Source organism: Dendropsophus ebraccatus, chromosome 6 (genome assembly GCF_027789765.1).
Source record: "Dendropsophus ebraccatus isolate aDenEbr1 chromosome 6, aDenEbr1.pat, whole genome shotgun sequence".
NCBI lineage: Eukaryota > Metazoa > Chordata > Amphibia > Anura > Hylidae > Dendropsophus > Dendropsophus ebraccatus.
This window is the reverse complement of record NC_091459.1, coordinates 71,451,703-71,473,066: the sequence shown is the minus strand read 5'-3', so window position 1 is coordinate 71,473,066 and position 21,364 is coordinate 71,451,703. Positions and strand designations below refer to the sequence as shown.

The 21,364-nt window shown below is 42.4% G+C and overlaps 1 protein-coding gene across 2 annotated transcripts in view; it reads right to left on the bottom strand.

The window, feature by feature from the left end:
- Window positions 1-3,794: 3,794 nt before the first annotated feature.
- Window positions 3,795-21,364, bottom strand: part of GNB4 (G protein subunit beta 4) — a 115,354-nt gene continuing 97,784 nt past the window's right edge. For both annotated transcript variants that reach the window (XM_069975152.1, XM_069975151.1), the window contains 9 exons: window positions 18,267-18,375; window positions 17,898-17,936; window positions 17,692-17,798; window positions 17,448-17,511; window positions 16,192-16,354; window positions 10,047-10,113; window positions 9,207-9,408; window positions 8,793-9,009; window positions 3,795-7,297 (listed from right to left, as the gene is read on the bottom strand). In XM_069975152.1, coding sequence (XP_069831253.1) covers window positions 7,191-7,297; window positions 8,793-9,009; window positions 9,207-9,408; window positions 10,047-10,113; window positions 16,192-16,354; window positions 17,448-17,511; window positions 17,692-17,798; window positions 17,898-17,936; window positions 18,267-18,323 — 1,023 coding nt within the window. In that variant the 5' untranslated portion in view covers window positions 18,324-18,375 and the 3' untranslated portion in view covers window positions 3,795-7,190. The remainder of the gene's footprint in view (window positions 7,298-8,792; window positions 9,010-9,206; window positions 9,409-10,046; window positions 10,114-16,191; window positions 16,355-17,447; window positions 17,512-17,691; window positions 17,799-17,897; window positions 17,937-18,266; window positions 18,376-21,364) is intronic.

Genomic DNA, 21,364 nt, shown 5'->3' with positions numbered 1-21,364 from the left:
GAGTCACTACTTTTTCTTTTATTTTATTTTTTTAAGTCTTTCCACCTTGCGATCCATTGGATCCCAAAGTTTGGTTGCGTCCTCAAATGGTAAGGAGGCACACTTTCCAACCTTAGCTATTGGTATGTCTACTTTAGGGACAGAATCCCAATCTAAACTATCCTGGTCATCGAAGGGGTACAGTTTCTTAATTCACTTAGGAAGGATCCAACTTTTCTCCATTTTTTTTTCCATTCAGATTTAATCATAGAATGGATATTCTCATGAACGGAAAAAGCAATAGGTCAGTGGGAAGCTAAACCTCCAAATATTTAATTGTGAATCGATTTAGGCTTCTCTTCTTCTGTTATGCTAAGAGGAGCCCGAATGGCTTTGATAAGCTCCTGAGTATCTTCAGGGCTAAACAAATATTTTTTTTAGGGGCACAGTCTTACACATTCTCCCTCTTCAATCTTTTTTTTTTTTTTTCTCATAGAAGCGGTAGATGGTTCAGCAGCTGATGACACGGGTTTGGAAGATAAGGTGGCACAAATCTCATTATTGATCAAGAGTTTAATATCTTGCATTAGGCTTGGTGATTCACTCTTTACAAATGAAGCTGCACAGTTGCTGCATAGAGGTTTATTTCCCTCTGGGTCCAATCAAGTGCCACACACCACACACTTTCTAATCTTAGATCTTGACTTAGGATCCACAGAATCAGTGTCTCCCTACAAAATAGGAGATGGATACGGACAACTACAGTATATCAGCAGTAAGGCATACTGAGACCATACAGACAGTCCCGGCCACCATGTCGCATACAGCAGCTGGTTTGGCAGGAGCACTCATTTTTTTATGCTGCTGCTTGTGGCAGGAAGATTTGCTCCTTTGCTCAGGGCAGCTGTAGAGGAAACTTCAGTGCTGCTGTGGTTAGGAATATACCTGTCAGGCTGCCGCTGCTGGCAGTTGTCCTACAGGTGCTGTACACTATACAAGCCTTGCACAGGCTGATTTTGAAATCTGGCGCCCTTTATGCCAGACGACAGCGTCGGCACAGTCTCTCATCAGGGTGCTGGCCTGAGCCTGGCAACCAGAAGTGATGTCCCTCGCACATTACGTCAGAAATACTGGAAACTACACTGAGAAACCGTGTCTATCCGGGCCCAGACCGGCACCAATGTATTAAATGCCTGCCACACTTCCCAGCTCACAAAGAAGCTGCCGTGCCAATGACCCGGACAACCAGGGTGATGCCGATGTTTACCTGCGAGCAGGTGTCCCCTGTATTCAGCCTGGAGCCGTCTGCAGGGGACAGATGTCTGCAGGGGAGTAGCAGATCAGCTCCTGGGCTACCCGGTGACACAGCCTGGGGCAAGGGGATGGACTCCACGTGTTCCCTCCACCAGTAAGATGATTTTTAACGTCAGGATTTTGATGGCTCCCAGCACCTCTTGGGCACCTGCTTCTGATCAGGAGGAGGCAAGATATGCTTTTTTTTTTTTGTATTATGCAAATGGCTGTTCTGGTGCACTGAAGGTGGTCCCAGTCCATTGATATCCCCTCCCATGATATTTTACTATCTATATTATAAAATAATCCTGAAAAAATTCAGTTTTCTTTTTACTTACTAGGCCTTACATTAAAGAGGTTATAAAGAATTAGAAATTTTTTTTTTTTCCCACCAGGTTGTGAGTGTCATTAGTTTAACTCCATTAAAGGGGTACTCCAGCGTGGAGGCACTTTTGCGCTGGGACCAGGGACAAGGGAAAAGACGTCCACTCACCTCCCCGGTTCCAGTGGCGCTCCGGTGCCCGGCCGCTTCCGGGTGTCTGACGCAGGCCCGAGACATGACGTCTCAGGTTCGCTCAGGGACTCAGTGGCCTCCTTCACTGACTGGCTGAGCGGACCTGAGACGTCACGTCTCGGGCCCGCATCACACACCCGGAAGCAGCTGGGAACGGAGCACCGCGATGCGGGACCCGCCGCTGGAGCGGGAAGGTTAATGGACGTCTTTTCCCTCGGCCACCTCATCCCCGGTCCCAGCGCTGGAGTACCCCTTTAACTTCAATGCAACTAAGCTGCAGAACCACACTCAAACGGAGGACAATAATGTTGCTGTTTATGGCAGAAAGTGGCCATGTTTTTCTAAACCTGAATAATCCCTTTAAGGCAAGACTTCCTATTCTGAAGGGTCTTCTTTATCACAGATAGGAAAGCATTGAATGGGTAACCCAGGACCCTACAGTACAACCAAAATAGCTGAGGCTCCGGACAGCCTCCCCTTCCCTGTGAGTGACTTCTAGTCAAGTCACAGAGCATGCCCAGAAAATTACTAGTAAATAGGATCTGGTACAATCTACTGTCTTTGGTTATGGGGCATCCTGTAAAGAACTGGTCCCCAACCAGTGCTTAAGGAGTCATATGTGCCTTGGGACAAGACTGAATGACTTTGCAATCATTTAAAGCATAACTATAAAATATTTTGACCATTTAGTTTTAGTTAGCTTAGGTCATGAGAATTTTTGCAATATACACTAAGCTAAAATGAAGTTTTTTAAATACATGAAGCTGAATGTCCCCTCAGATCTGTGTTTGCCTGTGTTATTTCTGCATTCCTGCTGGACACGCCCCTCTCTGGAAATCCTGGAGTGTGCGGACTCCGACAACAGCATCAGATAACAGCCCTGACACAGACCGAAACAAAACCTCCTCCCCCACCTCCTAGCAGCACGTTTTCCCCCCTCCCCTCACAGAGGTGAGTTAGCAGAGCTGAGAGTTAGCAGAGCTGAGACCATCATGCCATAAAGCTTAAAAGGTGTAGTGCGGCGCTAAACATTTATTCACAAAATAACACACATTACAAAGTTATACAACTTTGTAATGTAATGTATGTTATGTATGTGAATGGCCCCCTTCCCCGTGTCCCCTCCCCCCACGCTAGACCCGGAAGTGTTGGTGCATTATACTTACCGCATTCGTGTCGACCCCCCGCTCCAGCCGCCCCCCCCTATGCCGCGTCATCAGCTGCTCAGCCACGATTGGCTGAGCATAACTGTGCTAAGTATAATGCACCAACACTTCCGGGTCTAGCGTGGGTGGGGGGAAACACGGGGAAGGGGGCCATTCACATACATAACATACATTACAAAGTTGTATAACTTTGTAATGTGTGTTATTTTGTGAATAAATGTTTAGCGCCGCACTACCCCTTTAATTCAACAAAACAACTTTTACTTGTTCACTCGCTCAACAGGGAATAAGCACATATGACACAGATCTGGTTAAAAGCACTTGTTTATTGGTTACAATATCAATTCATGGCAACATATTGGTTTCACTGAGCCACTGTACAAATACAAAGAGAAAAAAAAAAATCAATTGTGGAAAAATATAAACAAAACGTTTATAGCAAGTGATTATTTCACAGGGAAATCTTTTATACAACAGCAACTGTTAAAAAGGGAGAGAGGGGAAAAAAAAAAAAAAGAAGAAAAAAAAAAGCATGGCACGTCCCTGGTTTTTAATTGGCTTAAAACCTTTAAGACAGTTCTTAATACATACACGATCCAAAAGGCAGTGCAGAATTAATTCGGAATCCATATTTATAAAGCCTTTTGTCAGCAACACATGAGTAAAAATGTTATAAAATGAATGTGCAAGAATCGTCCTCCTGTAAAGTGTAGATATATATATTACAGCAACAAAACAATGTTTCCTCAAATGCAACTAAACCTTGGACTTCTATGAATAGAATAGAAAGTGTAAGAACTCACGTTAAAAGATGCTTTTTTTTTTTTTTTTAACATTCTCCCCCCTCCCCCAGAATGGAGAAACACACAGGATTAAGCACCACTATGTAAAGAAAGCAATAAAAGGCCGTAAAGATCTAGAACTACTCTCCACTGAAGTCCATATCAACTCGAACCCTAGCACACTGTGTGGTAGAAGAATTTGTGAGGCACATGTAATGTGTTTATCAGGTTATATCAATCAGTAACACTGTTTTGCACATATTACCATACGACACGGCATTAAACATTCTGCATGTATTTTATACAACCAGCAATTGGATAAAATTAGGAGAGAGAGACAAGGCCCATGGTGCCTCGAAACTTAGGAAGAGATTTCACTAGCATGCATGCCAGAGTATGTATACAAGGTGCACCATTAACCCATGCTTCATTACTTTCACAAACACAGTCTTCCATTCTGTCACTCAAGTTCTATAAGCTCGGGATGTAAAGTAGTCTGCTGTCACCGAAACATGAATACAGTACTCATAGCGGGAGTGTTGGAATGTAATGAAGAGTTAGCAGTTTATACTGACTGAAAGTACAGTGTATGTATTATGCAGACTACAGTTCCACTCAAGTCAGATAAAGAATGGGGACTTCTCTGTCCTATGAGGATAAAGGCATGTGGTCATTTTTATCTTTCTGATTTACAGAACAGATGGTTGGGACTGTAAGACACAGATCTAGGCCCAGTACAGGGAGAGTGGCACAGTCTAGTTATGAACAGCCTGGTAGTTGCAAAGGGGGCAAGGCAATGTTGCCAGCTTGACCATGCTTAAAGGGTAAGGTATACACCAATTTTAACAGGCTGCAGACATGATGTTCCTTTACTGTCAAATTATCACTTAAAAGTACCAGTCATCTGTGCAGACACTGGGCCAGCCATGGTGTGGGGTAACCCCAATGCTGCCCATTGATTCACTAAGAATCAGTAATGTAACTGATCTGCCCCAGTCAATGGGCACATTACATTCCCATTAAAACAGGTTCCTACCGCAGGAGAGCTTCCCCTGGTATAACAGTTATAATGGATTGCCTAGAGGCGCAGGCTGCACAGAGGCTGTTTCCATTGTAAGAAGGCGACAAGTAAACATAAAGGCAGGCAAATAAAATACATTACAGTTGGCATTAATACAAAGGGTTAAATATTGGCACATTGTGTGAACTGCCCAAATTTATCAAAAGAACAGAGAGAACAAGTAGAACAATTTGTAGGTGTCGACATCTCACAAGAGCAGTATGTGAGTACCTTGGTGATCAGGAAATACAATCTAGAAAAGCTACTATACCCAACAGATATATGCACCCGGTAGAGTTCGTGTATTACATGGGAAACTAAAATGTATTTAGCCACTGTGTCCAATGTCTAGATTTACTAGAATTATTTTTTTTGTACTAAAAAAAAAAAAGTGCCCTGGCTATTTCAACTAAACGTATACCTGATCACAAAAAAACAGATTTCCCAACACTCTTGTGGCTCCCCATCACATCAAGATCTACTGAAGATCAGAATACTTGGAATTTGGGGCTGCAAGTTTACCAATGCCAGAATGACGTGTGGTCAGGACTTTGCAGCCTGGTTAAGTGTACTGACAAATCACAGTTCACAGAGGGATACACATTAGGTCATATGCTGAAGTCTGTTTGGTCTCAAAAAGGTTGTGCTCAAAGGGAACACTGTTATGGTGGAACACTTCCCATTATTTCAGGGACAAGGCAGGATTGGGGGCAAAAAAAGCAGAAAATGCTCCTGAACAACGCAGGTAATACTGAATCCCAGTTACAATTTGGTCCTTCATATTAAACTATTAGTAAAATAGTTGTGCAACAATATTGAGATTTTGATGGTGTCATCTGACTGGTATTATTGGCACTGAAGGCAAACATGACAGAAGGCACAGTGCATCATAAAGGTGATCTCCAGCTTACCATACACTGGTCACCTACCCACACCACATTCAGCCCCTTTCTGGCCTTTTGACCTGAATGACTGTGGATTCTCGACTACTGACTTAGCAAAGTTGCTGTTGCAAGTCCCAATACCGAAGGACAAAATGATTTGGCACTGCATGTTGCATGGGAAGAAAAAAATAGTTTACTGTTATCAAACATGGATTTTATTTCCCGGTCAGCTATGCTCAGCTACCCAGGCTGAGACTTGAAATGTGGGATTTCATTGCAAGGCAAAGATCTGTAGACTCTGGGGTGTTCACACGAGACAAAGCAAACATGTGGCACTACACTGGAGGAGTGTTGGCTGTACATTTATACAAAGGGTGTGATGCATCACAATTTACAACAGTCCAACAGAGTTTCACTAGTCCAACTTGCCTATAGGCTACAATATAGTGTATGTGATCAGTGTTCTCCAGCTACAGGAGATATATTTATCTAGAGAGGATAAAGTCTTTTATTAGGGTTTTATGTTTGATCAGGTCATTGGGTTTTTTTAATGGAAATTTCAAGTTTTTTTCTTCTTCAGTGCAGGTAGATGGAAAATTTAGCAATTTACATTAGTGCATTCAAGTCAGGAACTGGAATAGTGGATTGGATTTTCCTGCATATTTCTTGTACTGCACAATGGCATCAGTACATAACACTAGAGGCTCTCTGCTCCATTATGCCATACAGTATAGAGGGGGCGAGGAAGTAGTGCGCGAGGTTAAAAACTGGCCTGCCTAAACGTGAAGATATACTACAACCGTATGGATACAAATACAAAAGCAATGACTTCATTTCATCCACAGCAAGTTCACAAAGAAAAAATTTAAAATAAAAACGACAATCAAGTATATTTATCACTAAACTATTGTGGCGTTCAAAAAAAAGCTACAATTCATATTCTTTAAATAAAAAAGGCATTATTTCATAGTTCTTCATTTTTTTTCTATTTTTGTGTATTTTTCCTTTTTTTACATACAAACATTACATGATCGGCTGCTATAGTGTGTACATTCAATTATGTACAAAAATAATAAAAAAAGAGAAAAAAAAAAGAAAAAAAAATATCAGTACAGACTCAGCAGACTTTGAGCACAAAGCAGAAATCTTTTAACCATGTGGCTGCTGTAAAGGTCCAATATGTATAACCGACTTTTCTAGCAGCAAAACGGTTAAAAAAAACTTAACCAAACCACAAAATAAAGACTGGCTCCTAGACTCTTGGTCACCATGATCCTGTGTGCTAGCCCCTTTAAATAGTCACCAATGCTCTCTCCCCTTTGAACCCTTATGACTTCACTTGATTTTTACTAATTTAAAGAAAGCCTTTTTTGTGTAATAATAATCAGTGAATAGAAAAACTTCACCTGCAAATACAAGGTAGAAATGTTATTATTTCACAGCTATAGGCTGCAGCATTGACCTCTCCAGATCTCGGTGGAGAATTTACAAGATCATTTATCTTTGCCCAAGTTAATTCCAGATTCTGAGAAAACTGTCCCAAGACCCTGTAGCTACAGCCATGCCATCATCGGTTACACCTAAACAGCTCACACGGTTATCGTGACCAGCAAGGACTCCTGTGGAGACAGAACAGGCAAGAGGTCATATATAAGCAGCTCATTCACATCTCCTTTATTATATGGTACACAGACAATATAGCTTGAGCAGGCTTAGAAAAACACACAAAATTGTTTTATCATGGAAATCAACATCCGTCTTCAGCCCCTCTGCTCTGTGCACAAAATCTAGACAGAGGCACACAAGGCTTCATATGCTGCTGTGTAACAGGAATCAAACACAGCATGCCACCATAATGGAGACATAGAAACCTTTGGCTGCAAGAACCCCTTAAGATTCTCAATAATGCTTATACGTCATCTCAGATCTTGACAGACCCTATATTAGAAAGCAGAAAACTGATAAAACTCGCTATGGCTAGTTAGTTTCTGTTAGCGCCAGCATTAAGGAAACAGGACTAATCTCAAACTACTAGCAGCCATAAAAGCCAATTGACTACTAGAAGTTCTCAAAGAATGCAGTTATCAGAACAAGGCATTTATAAGAAGCGCTTCATCTGGGGGCGCTATGCACATATACCCAGCAGCCTGTCAATTACTGGGCTGAGAGGTGGGAGGGGCACATGTCATTCTCCGTACACGGCTATACCTTTAGTGACTGGGCAGTCGTCATATAAGGAACAAATACTATCCGCAATAAAGCACTTATTCCAGGCGCTGAAGCTGTTCAGATGAGTAAATATGTCAGTGGGTTTGACCACCCCACTTGCTACCATTGCTCTTTATCTGACAGGGGGACACACACAAAAAAATAAAATAAAAAATAAAATATAATATATATATATATATATATATATATATATATATATATATATATTATATACACACACACACACACACACACACATATATACATATAAATACTGTTGCAATGGTCCGCCTCTAAATCACCGGCGAGATCCACTGCTTTTGAGTCTCCAAAAGATACACAGACACTATGAGACAGGGGTTGCGTGCATTACAGTCTCATAGCATATCCATATCCATAGAAACCCAAACTTCTGAATTAGCAGTGGTTATCGTTGCTGATCCGCAAGCGGCCCCTTGTGACAGGTACACTTTAAACATACAGTTGGCATAATAAAGAAGTTGTAGTGAAGTTATAATGACTTGCGTATCATATGCCAAGCGTCCGCTGGGCATTCCCAAAGCCAGGAGTTCATCCCCAACCTTCCTCTTTTTACCAAGATCACCAGTGGATAGTGGAAGGCAAAGGACACTTTCCTGGCTAATGAATGCCAGTTGACACTTGACTTCAAAAGCATATGGCTTGTGAGTTAATATGGCTTTCTACTACATGTTACCCTAGCAGTACAGCCAACAACATAGGTCTGATTACACATATCTACCCGTCACCTATGAAGCAATGCTAGTAGTATGGGAAAGGAAAACCTACAGACAGACTCCCCATAATCTTACCTTTAATCTGATTACCAAATTACAAGGGGCACAGAAGAGAAGCAGTACACCATATGAAATGCCAACAAACACTTACCTGCCCTTTCACCTTTCAAAGTGTCCCACACATTGCAGTTGAAGTCATCATATCCTGCTAGTAACAGGCGCCCGCTTTTTGAGAAAGCTACAGATGTTATTCCACAGATTATATTGTCATGAGAATACATCATCAACTCCTGGTCCGCACGCAGGTCAAACAGCCGGCAAGTAGCGTCATCAGATCCAGTGGCAAATGCATGCCCATTAGGAAAAAACTAAAATGCAAAAAAGTTACAGAAATATCAGAAATAAATAACTTTAAATACAGACAATATTGTTGAGGTGATTGATTGCAAAATTCCAAAAAAAAAAGTATTCCACTTAATGCTAGGATCAGACAGTAGACATTGTGTACAGATAAAGATAGAGTTTGTTATATTATAGGCCATGTCTGCCACCGGATGTTACTTACACAGACTGCGTTGATATCAGAAACATGTCCAGTAAAAGATTGCCTGCACATGCCATCCCGGATGTCCCACAGCTTAGAGGAAGCATCACAAGCACCAGAGACGAAAGTCCTCATGTCAGGGCTCAGGGACAGACTCATCACATCTCCAGTGTGTCCGGTAAAGGTGGTTGTTTGCTGGCCAGTCTCTATATCCCACAAAGCACTAAAAAATAAATAAATAAATTAAAAATACATATATAGCCAAGCCAGTGCACTTCACCCGTTTTAATAGGAAGAGTATATGTGTATACGTTTTACATGTGCCATATTAATACTAGTTTGTGTGTGCACACAACAGAGCAGATATTCTATTCCAACAGCGGAAAGTTCTTCAAGGTGTAGCCTCTAAAGGTAAAGGTGATAAAGGCTTCTCTAATTATGCATAGTGATCGACAATTCTGAAATTACCAGGATCCCCTACGCAAGAGCTCTGAGCTAATACTACCTAGGATGAAGGTGTTAGCTGCAGCCCCACTGCACCCACTGACCCCCCTATAAAAGGGCTATTTACACTTCTAATTCTGCACAGTATAACACTATATATATCCCCGCATGCCACATTCAGTTCTTTTATTTGTGCAATGGCAATTGCATAGTCTCCAAATCAGGACAGCAGTAAGTGTCCTGAGAAAGGGACTGCAACCTACCTCATCTATTGTGTCCAGCTGTTCACACAGTTTTACTAGAATGTAAGACCCCTCTTTATGGTCACAAATGAGAGACAATGAACTGCACTGTGGGGACCTGAGTCACATACACAACACAAAAAATGTTTTGTTTTTTAATTTCTCCAGCATTTACCAAGTTGTGTCTCCAGAGCTTGTGACGATCTGGTTGTCATCTAGAAAGCGGCAACACGATAGGTATCCTGAAAGAAACCAAGAAAGGGTCAGTAAAATGACAAGTACAACAAGAAAGCTCAATCCAATGGCCCAGTTCATTAAGACCGTTTCTAGAAATGACTGCACCAATATCAAAGCCAAAATATTCTATATAAAAGGTGTGCCTTTTATCTTGACCAGAAATGTCATATTCTAATATCCAATTTGCTTTCACACTGACCTATAAAACAGATTTTGATATTTCAGGACTGCCTAGTAAAGGCGTGCTTACACTAGTAGAGTAGGATGACACTTTCTCATATACCTCTTTTAGATAAGCCACAGAAATCTCAGGAGGAAGTTACACACCATAATGACAAAGAAAGATCATTGTTTTGTATCACTATGTTAAGCATGTATGATCCTTATGTGTAAGTATAGGTTCTCTAATACTCAGATTAAAGGAGTTGTCCCAAGATAACTAATCACCTATCCAAAGTACAGATAAGCAACTGATCAATGGAGTCTTCCCCCTATCCTTAGGATTAGTGCGGTCCTCAAGTGAGGACTTCATATCAGGCCACAGAAGTTGGGCAAGTACAGCGCTCAGTGGGATCCTCATTGATCAGATCATCCCCTATCCTGTGGACAGGTGAATGATAAGTAAATCTAACACTAATGTGGTGTCCCAGTGTTTGGTGCCTTAGGCACCTGTTGCAAAGTTCTCACTCCAGGTTAAGTGGTGATGGAGTAGTTTACAGTTTCCCCACTAGGTGTCAGTGTTATTTGTAAGTCTTGTTGTTCCATGCACAGCTGAAGTTAGCAATGGGTTAATGTTTTCTGTGTACGATTTGTTCTGTGCGAGCCTATAGGAGGTACTTTCTCTTCTTCTGCCTATCCCTGCTCTCCACACACAAAGACTCACCCCTGTAGGAGGAGTTAGCTCTGTTTGGGAGGAAGTGACTAGTTCAGTTGAGTCTAGACACTCAGTGTGTTTAGATGCAGCTAGAGACAACCAGTTTGTTTGCTACTTATACTATACCTACCATGCAGTTCTAAGAACTTTAAAGGGAAAAAGAATCCTGGAACACCCTAACTTACACTGTGAACCAGTCTAGGAGGTGAAAGGCAGTATCCCAAGTACAAGAGGAACTAGCCTGGATATGACAAAGCTACCAATGAAGGTCTATGTATACTATCTCGCAGTGCAGGTAACTGGGCCCCCACGGGAACTTAGCTTCACCCAGATAACCACGACTGGGGCTTGAATTACCCTATTAGGACGGTTAACTCAACACTGTAGGGCAGAAGGTAGTCAGACAGTCTATACACAGTTACAAGTAAACGTACTACTACATAGTCTTCTGAAAAGTTCCGGCAGAGTACGTTGCTACATTGGGTAAGGGCTCCTTCGACCAAATCTTCTACTCTACTCTCAACACTTCTAGCACCGCTACAACTACCCCTCTTCTTCAGGTACCTCCTCAAGCACAAACAAGTAAAGTTCATGTGAATATTTATCTATTCTGCCAAAGTCTATTGTATTGCTGAAAAACTGCACAAAAGAGCTGTTCCTTTTTCGATATCACTGGGACTGTCATCTTTTGTACGCACCAGCACCCATACACACACCAACCGTACACCTTGGGTTATTTTTCCCCTTTCTGTGGGTGGCAGTAACGATAGACCGGTGGGTCAGTTGCCACTCAGGACTACTGTGACAAGAGCCTAAGGGACCCATACAAACCCGGCGGGTCACTGACCATTTGAAAATACAGCCAGCCACAACACAAAGCAGGTACCAACATCACACCTGTGTGCTGGACAAGCACTGGCGTCACGACAATACCAGCTCTGGCTAAACCGTCAGGCAAATACCATCTAGTGCGACAGGTAAAAAAGACCAACCAGGACAGCATACTAACATTGCCCATGTCAAGATTTTATTATAGGCAGTTTGATGCTGCAATGCAAGGTCCAACGATGTGCCACATTTCATAATTCCAGTTCCAGTTCCAGATTTGTTAGCAATAATCCATTAGCTTCTTTGGTGAACTGGAGGTTGTCCCAGCTGGGAAAGTGGCCCAATCGGAGTGCTGGGAATGCGTACAGTGTACCAAAGCATCTAACCAGCATAGATAGAGTATAGCTAATAATCTAAAGGTATGGGTTAAAAGGATTATCCAATCTTTTTCTTTTAAATATGTATTAATTGAATTTTTTTCAAGTAAATAATAAAAAAAACAAAACATCAAAACAATGGCCCAAACAGTGGACCCAAATTTTCAATGAGCACACATTGTCTTCCTAAAAGGACATGCCAAAATAATGAATAAACAGAACAAGAACAATTAGACATCTGCCATAGCAAGGTGGGTATACAATAACCCCCTCCCTTCCACCCCAATCTTTTTCTTTCAAATCAACTGGTTTTAGAGTTATATAATTTGTAATTTAACTGTTTTTTTTAAATCTCAAGTCTTCCAGTACATATCAGCTGCTGTATGTCCAGCAGGAAGTGGTGATTTCTTTTCAGTCTGACAGTGCTTTCTGCTGACACCTCTGTCCGAGACAGGAACTGTCCAGAGCAGCAGCAAATCTCCATAGCAGCCCATACTAAAATCTTGGAATGGGCAAAGTTAGTGCTAGATTTTCTTTAAGATCTTGGAATACCTTTCTAACCTTGGCAAGCACTTCACTGTGGTTTAAGGCCTTAATAACCAGGCCCATTTTCGTTTTTGCACTTTAGTTTTTTCCTCCTCATGTTTAAAAGGCCATAGCACTTGCATATTTTTACCTACAGACCCACACGAGCCCTTACTTCATTTTTCCATAAAATATGCTGCAAAACCAGAAAAAAAAATATGCAGAGAAATAGAAGAAAAAAAAAAAAAAAAAAAAGGTGCATTTCTTTTTATTTTGAGGGGTTTTGTGTTTACGCTGTTTGCCCTATGGTAAAACTGACATGTTATCTATGTTCCTCAAGTCAGTATCATTACAACAATATGTAACTTGTAAAACTTTTATTTTATTTGATGGCTTTGAATTGCTTTATTCCCATCATTATAATGCTTTTATTGTTTGGTCCATGGGGCTGTGTGAGGCGTCATTTTGTGTGCCATGATCTGTTCTTTCGTTACCTTGTTTGGATATATGCGACTTTTTGATCACTTTAATTTTTTTTACTTCTTTATTTACAAATTCACAACATACAATAAACAGATATTTAGCCATCACAATAAAACCCCATGAAAAGAAAGTGTGGACAATGATATATTCCCATATCAATCAATTACTCATTGGTCGTTATGGTTCCTTCTATACAACTTATATACCACCCTACTCCAAATTCTAATTTCCAGGGGGAAACTCTGGGCACACGAAGCCTCACTTCCTTTTTCTTACTTCGTTGTTCTAAACCCACTGTATCTCCATCCTCTTCCTCTCTCAACTCCTTGAGGCTTCCCCCCTTCACATCATAATCTAAGATCGCATTGTCCCTTCCAGGAGAAAAGCATGCCAATCCACCATCAGCCCTTCCATATGTACTCTTATCTACATAGAGGTTAACTCCACTTTTATATGCCTTTCCTAAATATAGTTAGGAACCTGTTCCTCCTACTTGGCCCCTCTTTACAAAGGAATACCCTCGGAGTCCCTGGTACCTATCACTTACAATAAATTTACCAAAGGTGCCCTTGGGTGTTCTGTAACCATATACAATGAGCACATACACCTCCGGGCCACCCTATCCTTAATATGTTATTCCTCTTAAACTTCTAATCTGTATCAACATACATCTTAATATTATCGTCATCCCATCAGAGTACCACCAAAGCTTAGGGTCCAGCATGTCTCACTCCTTTATTCAGACACATCCCCACACCCTCTTAATCTACCTATATATGTGAAGCGGGGACACCCCTTTCCTCTACTACATCTCCTTTTAACTCTCTCTCTTCCTCCATGCACCCAAAGTTACCCCCCAGTAACATTCATAACACATTGCAATGCATTGCCCACCTTCACTTATTCCATTACTTTTATTTTAACCCAATTTTTGCAATACTCAAAAAACCCTTCCAGGATTCGTTTAGTAGATGTAACTTCAGAACCTTGCCATTCTATAGAGATGATCTTCCCCCCCTCCTGTTTGATTTCTTACCAATCTCGCCAACATTCTTCTTGGCCTCTCGCCTTCAACTCCCCCTTTAGCTGACCAGAAAGAGTCTTTGGATCTCAATTTTTATAGAAGCTCCCTTTCCAACTATACCCTGTTGTACCATAAGTACTAAGTCACTTAAACTAAGTCACTCATAAACTAAGTCACTCAGCTCCGCTGTTCGACGACTATCTTTTTCTTTGTTTTTTTTTTTGTATAATACCTTCTGCTTTATAATACATTAGAGGTCTCACAAGTCAAATGTGTCTCCTGAAGACAGATAATCCCTGGGAGGTAACTATCTCTTCTCTCCACTCGCCAGTCCTCTAATATTCCAAGTAAAAGTAACAGTTCTAAATTTTCCCATTTACTTTGATCACCTTTTATGACATTTTTTCTGGATTTGATGTAAACAAAAAATGCGCAAATTTGCACTTTGGCAGGTTTTTGCGCTTATGCTGTTTATCGTGAAAGATCAAGAATGTGATAATTTAATAGTTCAGGCGATTACGCACACAGCAATACCAAATAGGTTATTTTTTTTATTTATTTATTTTTATTTCTAAAATAAGAAAAGGGGGGTGATTTAGACTTTTATTAGGGGAGGGGATTTTTTATTAATAAAAACACTATTTTTTTTTTACATACAGCAATTAGAATTCCCTGGGGGACTTCTATATACACAGCACTGATCTCCCATTGAGATCAATGCTGTGTATATAATAGAGTACTGATCCATCAGATCGGTACTCTATTATAATGGTCTGCTGCAGACCAGATACACTGACTGCTGAGGCGGGATCAGAGTCATTCCAACACAGAGCCCCGACCGGCTCAGTAGATAGGATCTCCCCTCTGCGATCCCATCGCGGAGGGAAGATCCCCCCACTAGACACAAGGGACAGGGGGACAAGCACCATTTAAATGCAGCTGTCAGCTTTGACAGCTGCACATAGCAAGCGGGGACCGCGGGCTGCAGAGAGGGCTCACGCCAGGAGCCCTTTCTGTTTATCCTTAACGGCAAGTTACGAGTATACTTTTCATGCGTCATTAAAGCGTTAAAAGGCCAAAGCACTAGCATTTCTGTCACCTACAGACCCATATGAACTCATTTTTTGCAACACTAATTGTACTTTGTGGTAACAGACTTAACTTTTCCAATAAATATGCTTTGAAACTGGAAAATAAAAATATTTGAACAGTAATATTGGGGGGGAAGCAAGTTTGCAAAAAAACGCCACTCTGATAAATCTCCCCTATAGTATGTCAGTTTTACCACAAACTGGTGTAAAGTAGAATTGTCTTAGTTGCCCCTAGCAACCAATCAGATTCCACCTTTCATTTTTCAAAGAATCTGTGAGGAAAGAATCTGAATCTGATTGGAAGTTTTTCAGGTCAGTACAATTACAACAATAACCATTTCAAGCTGCTGCAGAGTTTCTGAAATAATTGCTGAGCCAGGGACAGCATCCGGAGCCAGAAGAGGAACTGGGCTGCAAGTATAATGGATCGGCTCGCTGTGATGGCATCACAACAAGCCAATCCTGCCACTGGGCCACCAATAATAGCTTACAGGCCATTTAAATGCTGCTGTTAGGCAGTATTCACACGAAACACAGACGTGGAATACCTGTAACAGAATTGTCGCCCCCCTCGCACGGGCAGTATCTCTGATATGATGCTGGGAGCAGGGAACTGTATGAATATGCGCCACCCTGTGATGACAGAGCCGTGAGGCTGCTTCATTACAGTGCGGCGCATATTCATACATTTCCCTGCTCCCAGCATCATATCAGAGATTCTGCCCGTGAGAATGTGGCCTTAGTTTTGCCAGGGATTGGGAGTATATTGTATTTGTAAAGTAAATTAAAAATCTCTGGCACCAGTTGATTTGAAAGAAAAAATTTTTGGTAAACAATGTATTACAACTTTTATTAACAAACATTTCTTTCTTGGCTCTTACCTGTGTGTCCTGGGAGCTCTCGACTCACTCGCACATTTCCTTCTCTGGTTTTCAAATTGTAAATAGAGCAGATATTGTCTAAACCTCCACAAGCTACATAGTTTCCAGAAGGTGCATAAGCACAGGTCATCACCCAGGAGGACCGCAGAGGAATAGCATGCATCTACAAGAAGAGGAGCACTGTTACCATAAAGATGGCTCAGATATTAAGGTATGAGATTAGGTTGTGTTATGTTATAATATAATGATTTATCAGCTTTCCTTCTGGAGGATACACTGGCAAAATCTCGAAACATTCTCTGATTATAAAGCTCCTATGTATGTGACTGTCTACCATAAAGATACATATGTTGCCAATAGTGCACCATGAACCTGTTCAATACATTTATAAGAAGCATTTCCTGCTGAATAAAGCAAATGTACACAACATGCTACTAACCCAGTCTAGCATACAATGGTATCACTGGACAAATACAACATAAATCATGATAGGAATGACAAATCTGCAGACCCAATCAATTTTGTGACAGTCACTGTAAAAGGGGTTAAGAAAATATGAAGGGAATGCTTTCCTTTTAAAGGTTATTCATTATCTTGGCCTATGTAGACTTAGAGGCCTTGCAACACTCTATTGGGAAAAATCTGCAAAGCAGAAGGAAAAGAGCTCACTTTCTGATGCCACCTAATGGGAATCTCTTTTGGAGAAGATTGTAGTTTGGCTTATAAACCTTTGTCTTTTGTAAAGGTTCTCAAAAGTGTTTTTCAGAGAGTATCACTCACATGTCAGGCAAAGCCATGGCCTATCACCAGGAGCAAGCTGTAACTTTGATTTTCTGAGAAGGATCTGCATTGTAATAGCATCTAGTAACAGCGAACTGATTCAGACATAGATTTAAGGGGCCGCAGTCCCTTTTTTTTTTTTTGTGGGATCCTGGCAGTGAGACCATCACCACTGGCAAATAGCTAGTGATAATGTATCTTCACCACAGGCAGCCCCTTTATTATGAGAGAATTGGGTTTGCCTCCTGAGACAGGACACCGCGGCTGTCTATAGGTTTCTCCTGTTGCATACATGGACATGAATGGTCATGCATCTAATACATGAAGAGACCTTGTGGAGAAATGGAGAGTCCCTAGTAGATGGCAACAGTCTGTCTGGGAGAGGGACTGTCATGATGACACAACCCCTTTAACTGATCATGAAGAGACAACAGCATAGCTACATAGAAGGTCACATGTACAGAAATAAATTTTACCTTATTTGTTGTATAACTGTCCCAAATAATTAGTTTCCCATCTTGAGACGCACTCACTAGTAGTCTAAGGAAATACAAAATCACACCGACATTAGAAACCGCACAAGCAAATGAAGTATTTTATGCTAAAATAAAGCTCTTCCAAAATAGCTAGCAATGATTCATCTGCCAGCGGTTACCATCGAAAAGAGGCATCACAAGGCAGGAATGGAAGACACATCATTCTTCTAAGAAACACACATACCTCGAGTCTGAACCCCAGTGCATGGCATAAATTTTAGCTAAGTGACCTCGTAATGTGCGACGAGTTCGCATTTGGATTCGACCTACAGAGTCCAAACTGGTTGTGATCTATTGTGATGGGGAAATTAAAAGAGAATAAAAAATTACAGGGGAATAGTCGAAGGAAGTCACCAGAAAAGTATATTCACATAGAACAAGAAAATGTACCTGAACAAGGGTTGTGTCGCTGCATGCTTTCCTGGCATCCTAAGGGAGTTGGGGGAATAAATAATAATAAAAAAAAGTCATCTCAATATTCAAGACTACATTGATAAAGTATCAGAGTGAATTAGGGGTTCGTGGTGCTTGCAGTGTACCAAACTCTATATCACATGTCATATACTACATTCTATATGTTTTTTTTAAACAAATGAAAACACTTTCACATATCAGTAAACAGAACAGGTGAAGAGTCCATCTCTACAGCCCTAGCTAGAGTGACTCTCATCTGCCATATGATCCTGGCCCAGGAAATGCCTCCCAGTTTTTCAAACCTCATATACATGAAAGCACATGATCACAAAATAATGGTCTTACTCGGATTTGATTCCGCAGCTGCTCCGCTTCTTGTCGTAACTGTTCCAGTTCACTCATCTTGAAAGTCTGGAACGATCACACACCTCGGCCACACACAGCAAGAACAGATCTAGAAAGAGACAAATAGACTAAGTGTTAGTAACAAAATATATACAATCATAGATCATGTAACATCTATGTCACGTTCACACAGAAGAAAATCTGCAATGTTTACAGTGGCAGCAATGTGGATGAGAGTTACAGAAATCTCATTAATATGTTATAGGAGAATCCACGTGGAATTGGCACAAAATGTTCAATGCAGTGTTCTATAGATACACTGCAGATCTGGAGTAACAATTACAACTCTGGATTTAAAATACATTGGGGAACATTCATCACGGCCTACATTTTCTGGAGTAAAAAAAAAAGTTAAGAAATTTAGTACAAGCTTTAATTTGCTGGTGGTAGGTGGGGCAAGCGCTGCTAACGTGTGTAATGTACTGAACTGGCTTATCACACATATGGTCCAAGATAAATTAAATAAACTGAATGTAAGGGCCCTATTACACGGGCCGAGCAACGATGTAAACGAGATCTAGATTCTGCTAGATCGGCGCTCGTTTACTGGGCCTATTCCACGGCCCTGATGATTGTTTAGCGAGGGCTGCAGGGACATCATTACCGATGTCCTTGCAGCATACATTACCAAGCAGGGCTTCTCCTGCGCTCCGTCTTCCTCCCCGGGTCCCGCGGCACAGCATCAGCTTCAGTGCGGCCTGACTGAGCTGTCAGACCGCTCAGCCAATCACTGGCCGCGGCAGTCCTGGCCAGTGATTGGCTGAGCGGTCTGACAGCTCAGTCAGGCCGCTCCGGAGTTGATGCTGCGCGCGGGACCCGGGGAGGAAGACGGAGCACAGTAGAAGCCCTGCTAGGTAATGTATGGTGCTTGGATCATCGGTCGCCGCCGCGCACCGGTATTCCACCTTAACGATGTGCAGGTGGCGAACGACGATTTTAGGTTTGAACCTAAATGAACGATCAGCCGACGTCACGATCATCGGCTGATCGTTCTCTCTATTCCACCGAGCGATAATTGGCCGAATCAGGCAGATTATCGCTCCCGTGGAATAGGCCCCTAAGCAAAGCCCCAGGGCCTGATGGATTACACCCCAGAGTTCTTAGGGAATTCAGTTCTGTAATTTCTCTACCCTTGTATGAAATATTCAGTGATTCTTTGCTGACTGGTATTGTGCCGAGGGACTGGCGTAAGGCAAATGTAGTGCCAATCTTCAAAAAGGGCTGCATGACTTCCCCAGGTAACTATAGACCCATAAGCTTAGCGTCCATTGTGGGGAAACCACTTGAGGGGCTTATAAGGGACTACATCCAGAAATATGCAGGGGTTAATAAGTGTTATAAGTGATGCACCTGGGAACTAATAACCCCCATGCATCATATGTCTTAGAGGGGGTTACACTGGGAGAATCACTGGTAGAGGAGGATCTGGGTGTACTTGTAGATGATAGACTACAGAACAGCACACCAGGCTCACCATGCATATGCCATCCTGCTGACAGGGGTGGCTGTGGCTATTGCCTGTCAGCAGGATGGTCACATAATACAATACACTGTACTGCAGAAGCGTTACACTAGTGTACAGTAATCCGTCAAAATACAAATACGTCATAAAAGAGATCAAAAAGTAATATACATATAAAACTTGGTACGCTATGGATCTTGCAATGTGGCAACAGTTTTTGTGGGTTTTTGCTTGGAAGATAGTTTCTATTGCGCCAAAGCAGTAATAATTAAAAAAAACCTATACAAATGTGGTATTGCTGTAACCGTAGTGACCCAGAGAATACATGTATTATGTTATCAGTGACTGCTGATACGGATTTTTACGGCCGTCACTAATGGGCTCTATTCTGCTGCCATTAGCTCTTTATGGCAATGGCGCAGAATAATGTAGCAGTGCTGGTAATGCCCAGCAGCCCCCTCCTCTCAGCTATCGGAGGTAGCTGAGGGGTTGGGGCAGAGTGGGGGGCAGGCCCGGCCAGCTCCCTCACCAGCGATCGCCGGTAACGGGCACTGCATGCTTTCATCTCCTCTCACCATGAATCCACAGTGAGAGGAGATGAATACATGTCACCCCCCCCCTTGTCCCCCCCCGGAATAACCTTAGCGTTCACAGTGATTAATTCCTTAGGGTACAAACACACTTGCTGTATCCGCAGAGTGTTTCTCGCTGCGTATTCGCAGTGAGACTCGCTGCGGATCCTGGCCCTGTGTACTCAATGGCAGACAAACTCGCAGCAGGGATGTACATCCCTGCTACGAGTTTGTCCGCAGCCCGTCCCGATAACCCCCCGGCCGCCAGAGACTATATGTCACCTGATCCCGACTCCGGCTTCCTTCGCCGATTCCCGGCACGTCCCGCTCCGCCAATCATTGCGCTGCCCCACCGCATCAGGAGCCCAGAAGCAAGCCGGAGGAAGCCGAAGCAGGTCACGCATAGTCTCCGGCGGCCGGGGGGTTAACGGGGCGGGCTGCGGACAAACTCGTAGCAGGGATGTACATCCCTGCTGCGAGTTTGTCTGCCATTGAGTACACAGGGCCAGGATCCGCAGCGAGTCTCACTGCGAATACGCAGCCAGAAACTCGCTGCGGATACGGCAAGTGTGTTTGTACCCTTAAAAAAAGATCAAGCTCTCATTCTCTCCACTACCAGAGGTGGCGGAGAGCATGGGGCAATGATCGGGGACTAGGCAATGTGGTCCTGGTACAAGTGATCAGCGGTATATACTATATACCACTGATCACTTGTTCCAAATGCTGCCGCCACTTTTTATCCCGTCACCATAAATCATTTGTGACGGGATAAAAAGTCAAGTGCCCCGGATTACCTGTAACCACCCCGCATTACCTGTAACCACCCCCCAGATTATTCACAACTACTCCAGTTTACCTGTAACCGCTCAGATTACCTGTAACCACCCCAGATTGCCTGTCACTCCTCCCCCAGATTGCCCATCACCACCCTAGTTTGCCTGTGACCCCACCCCGATTGCCCATCACCACCCCAGATAGCCAGTGAACACCCCCAGATTGCCCGT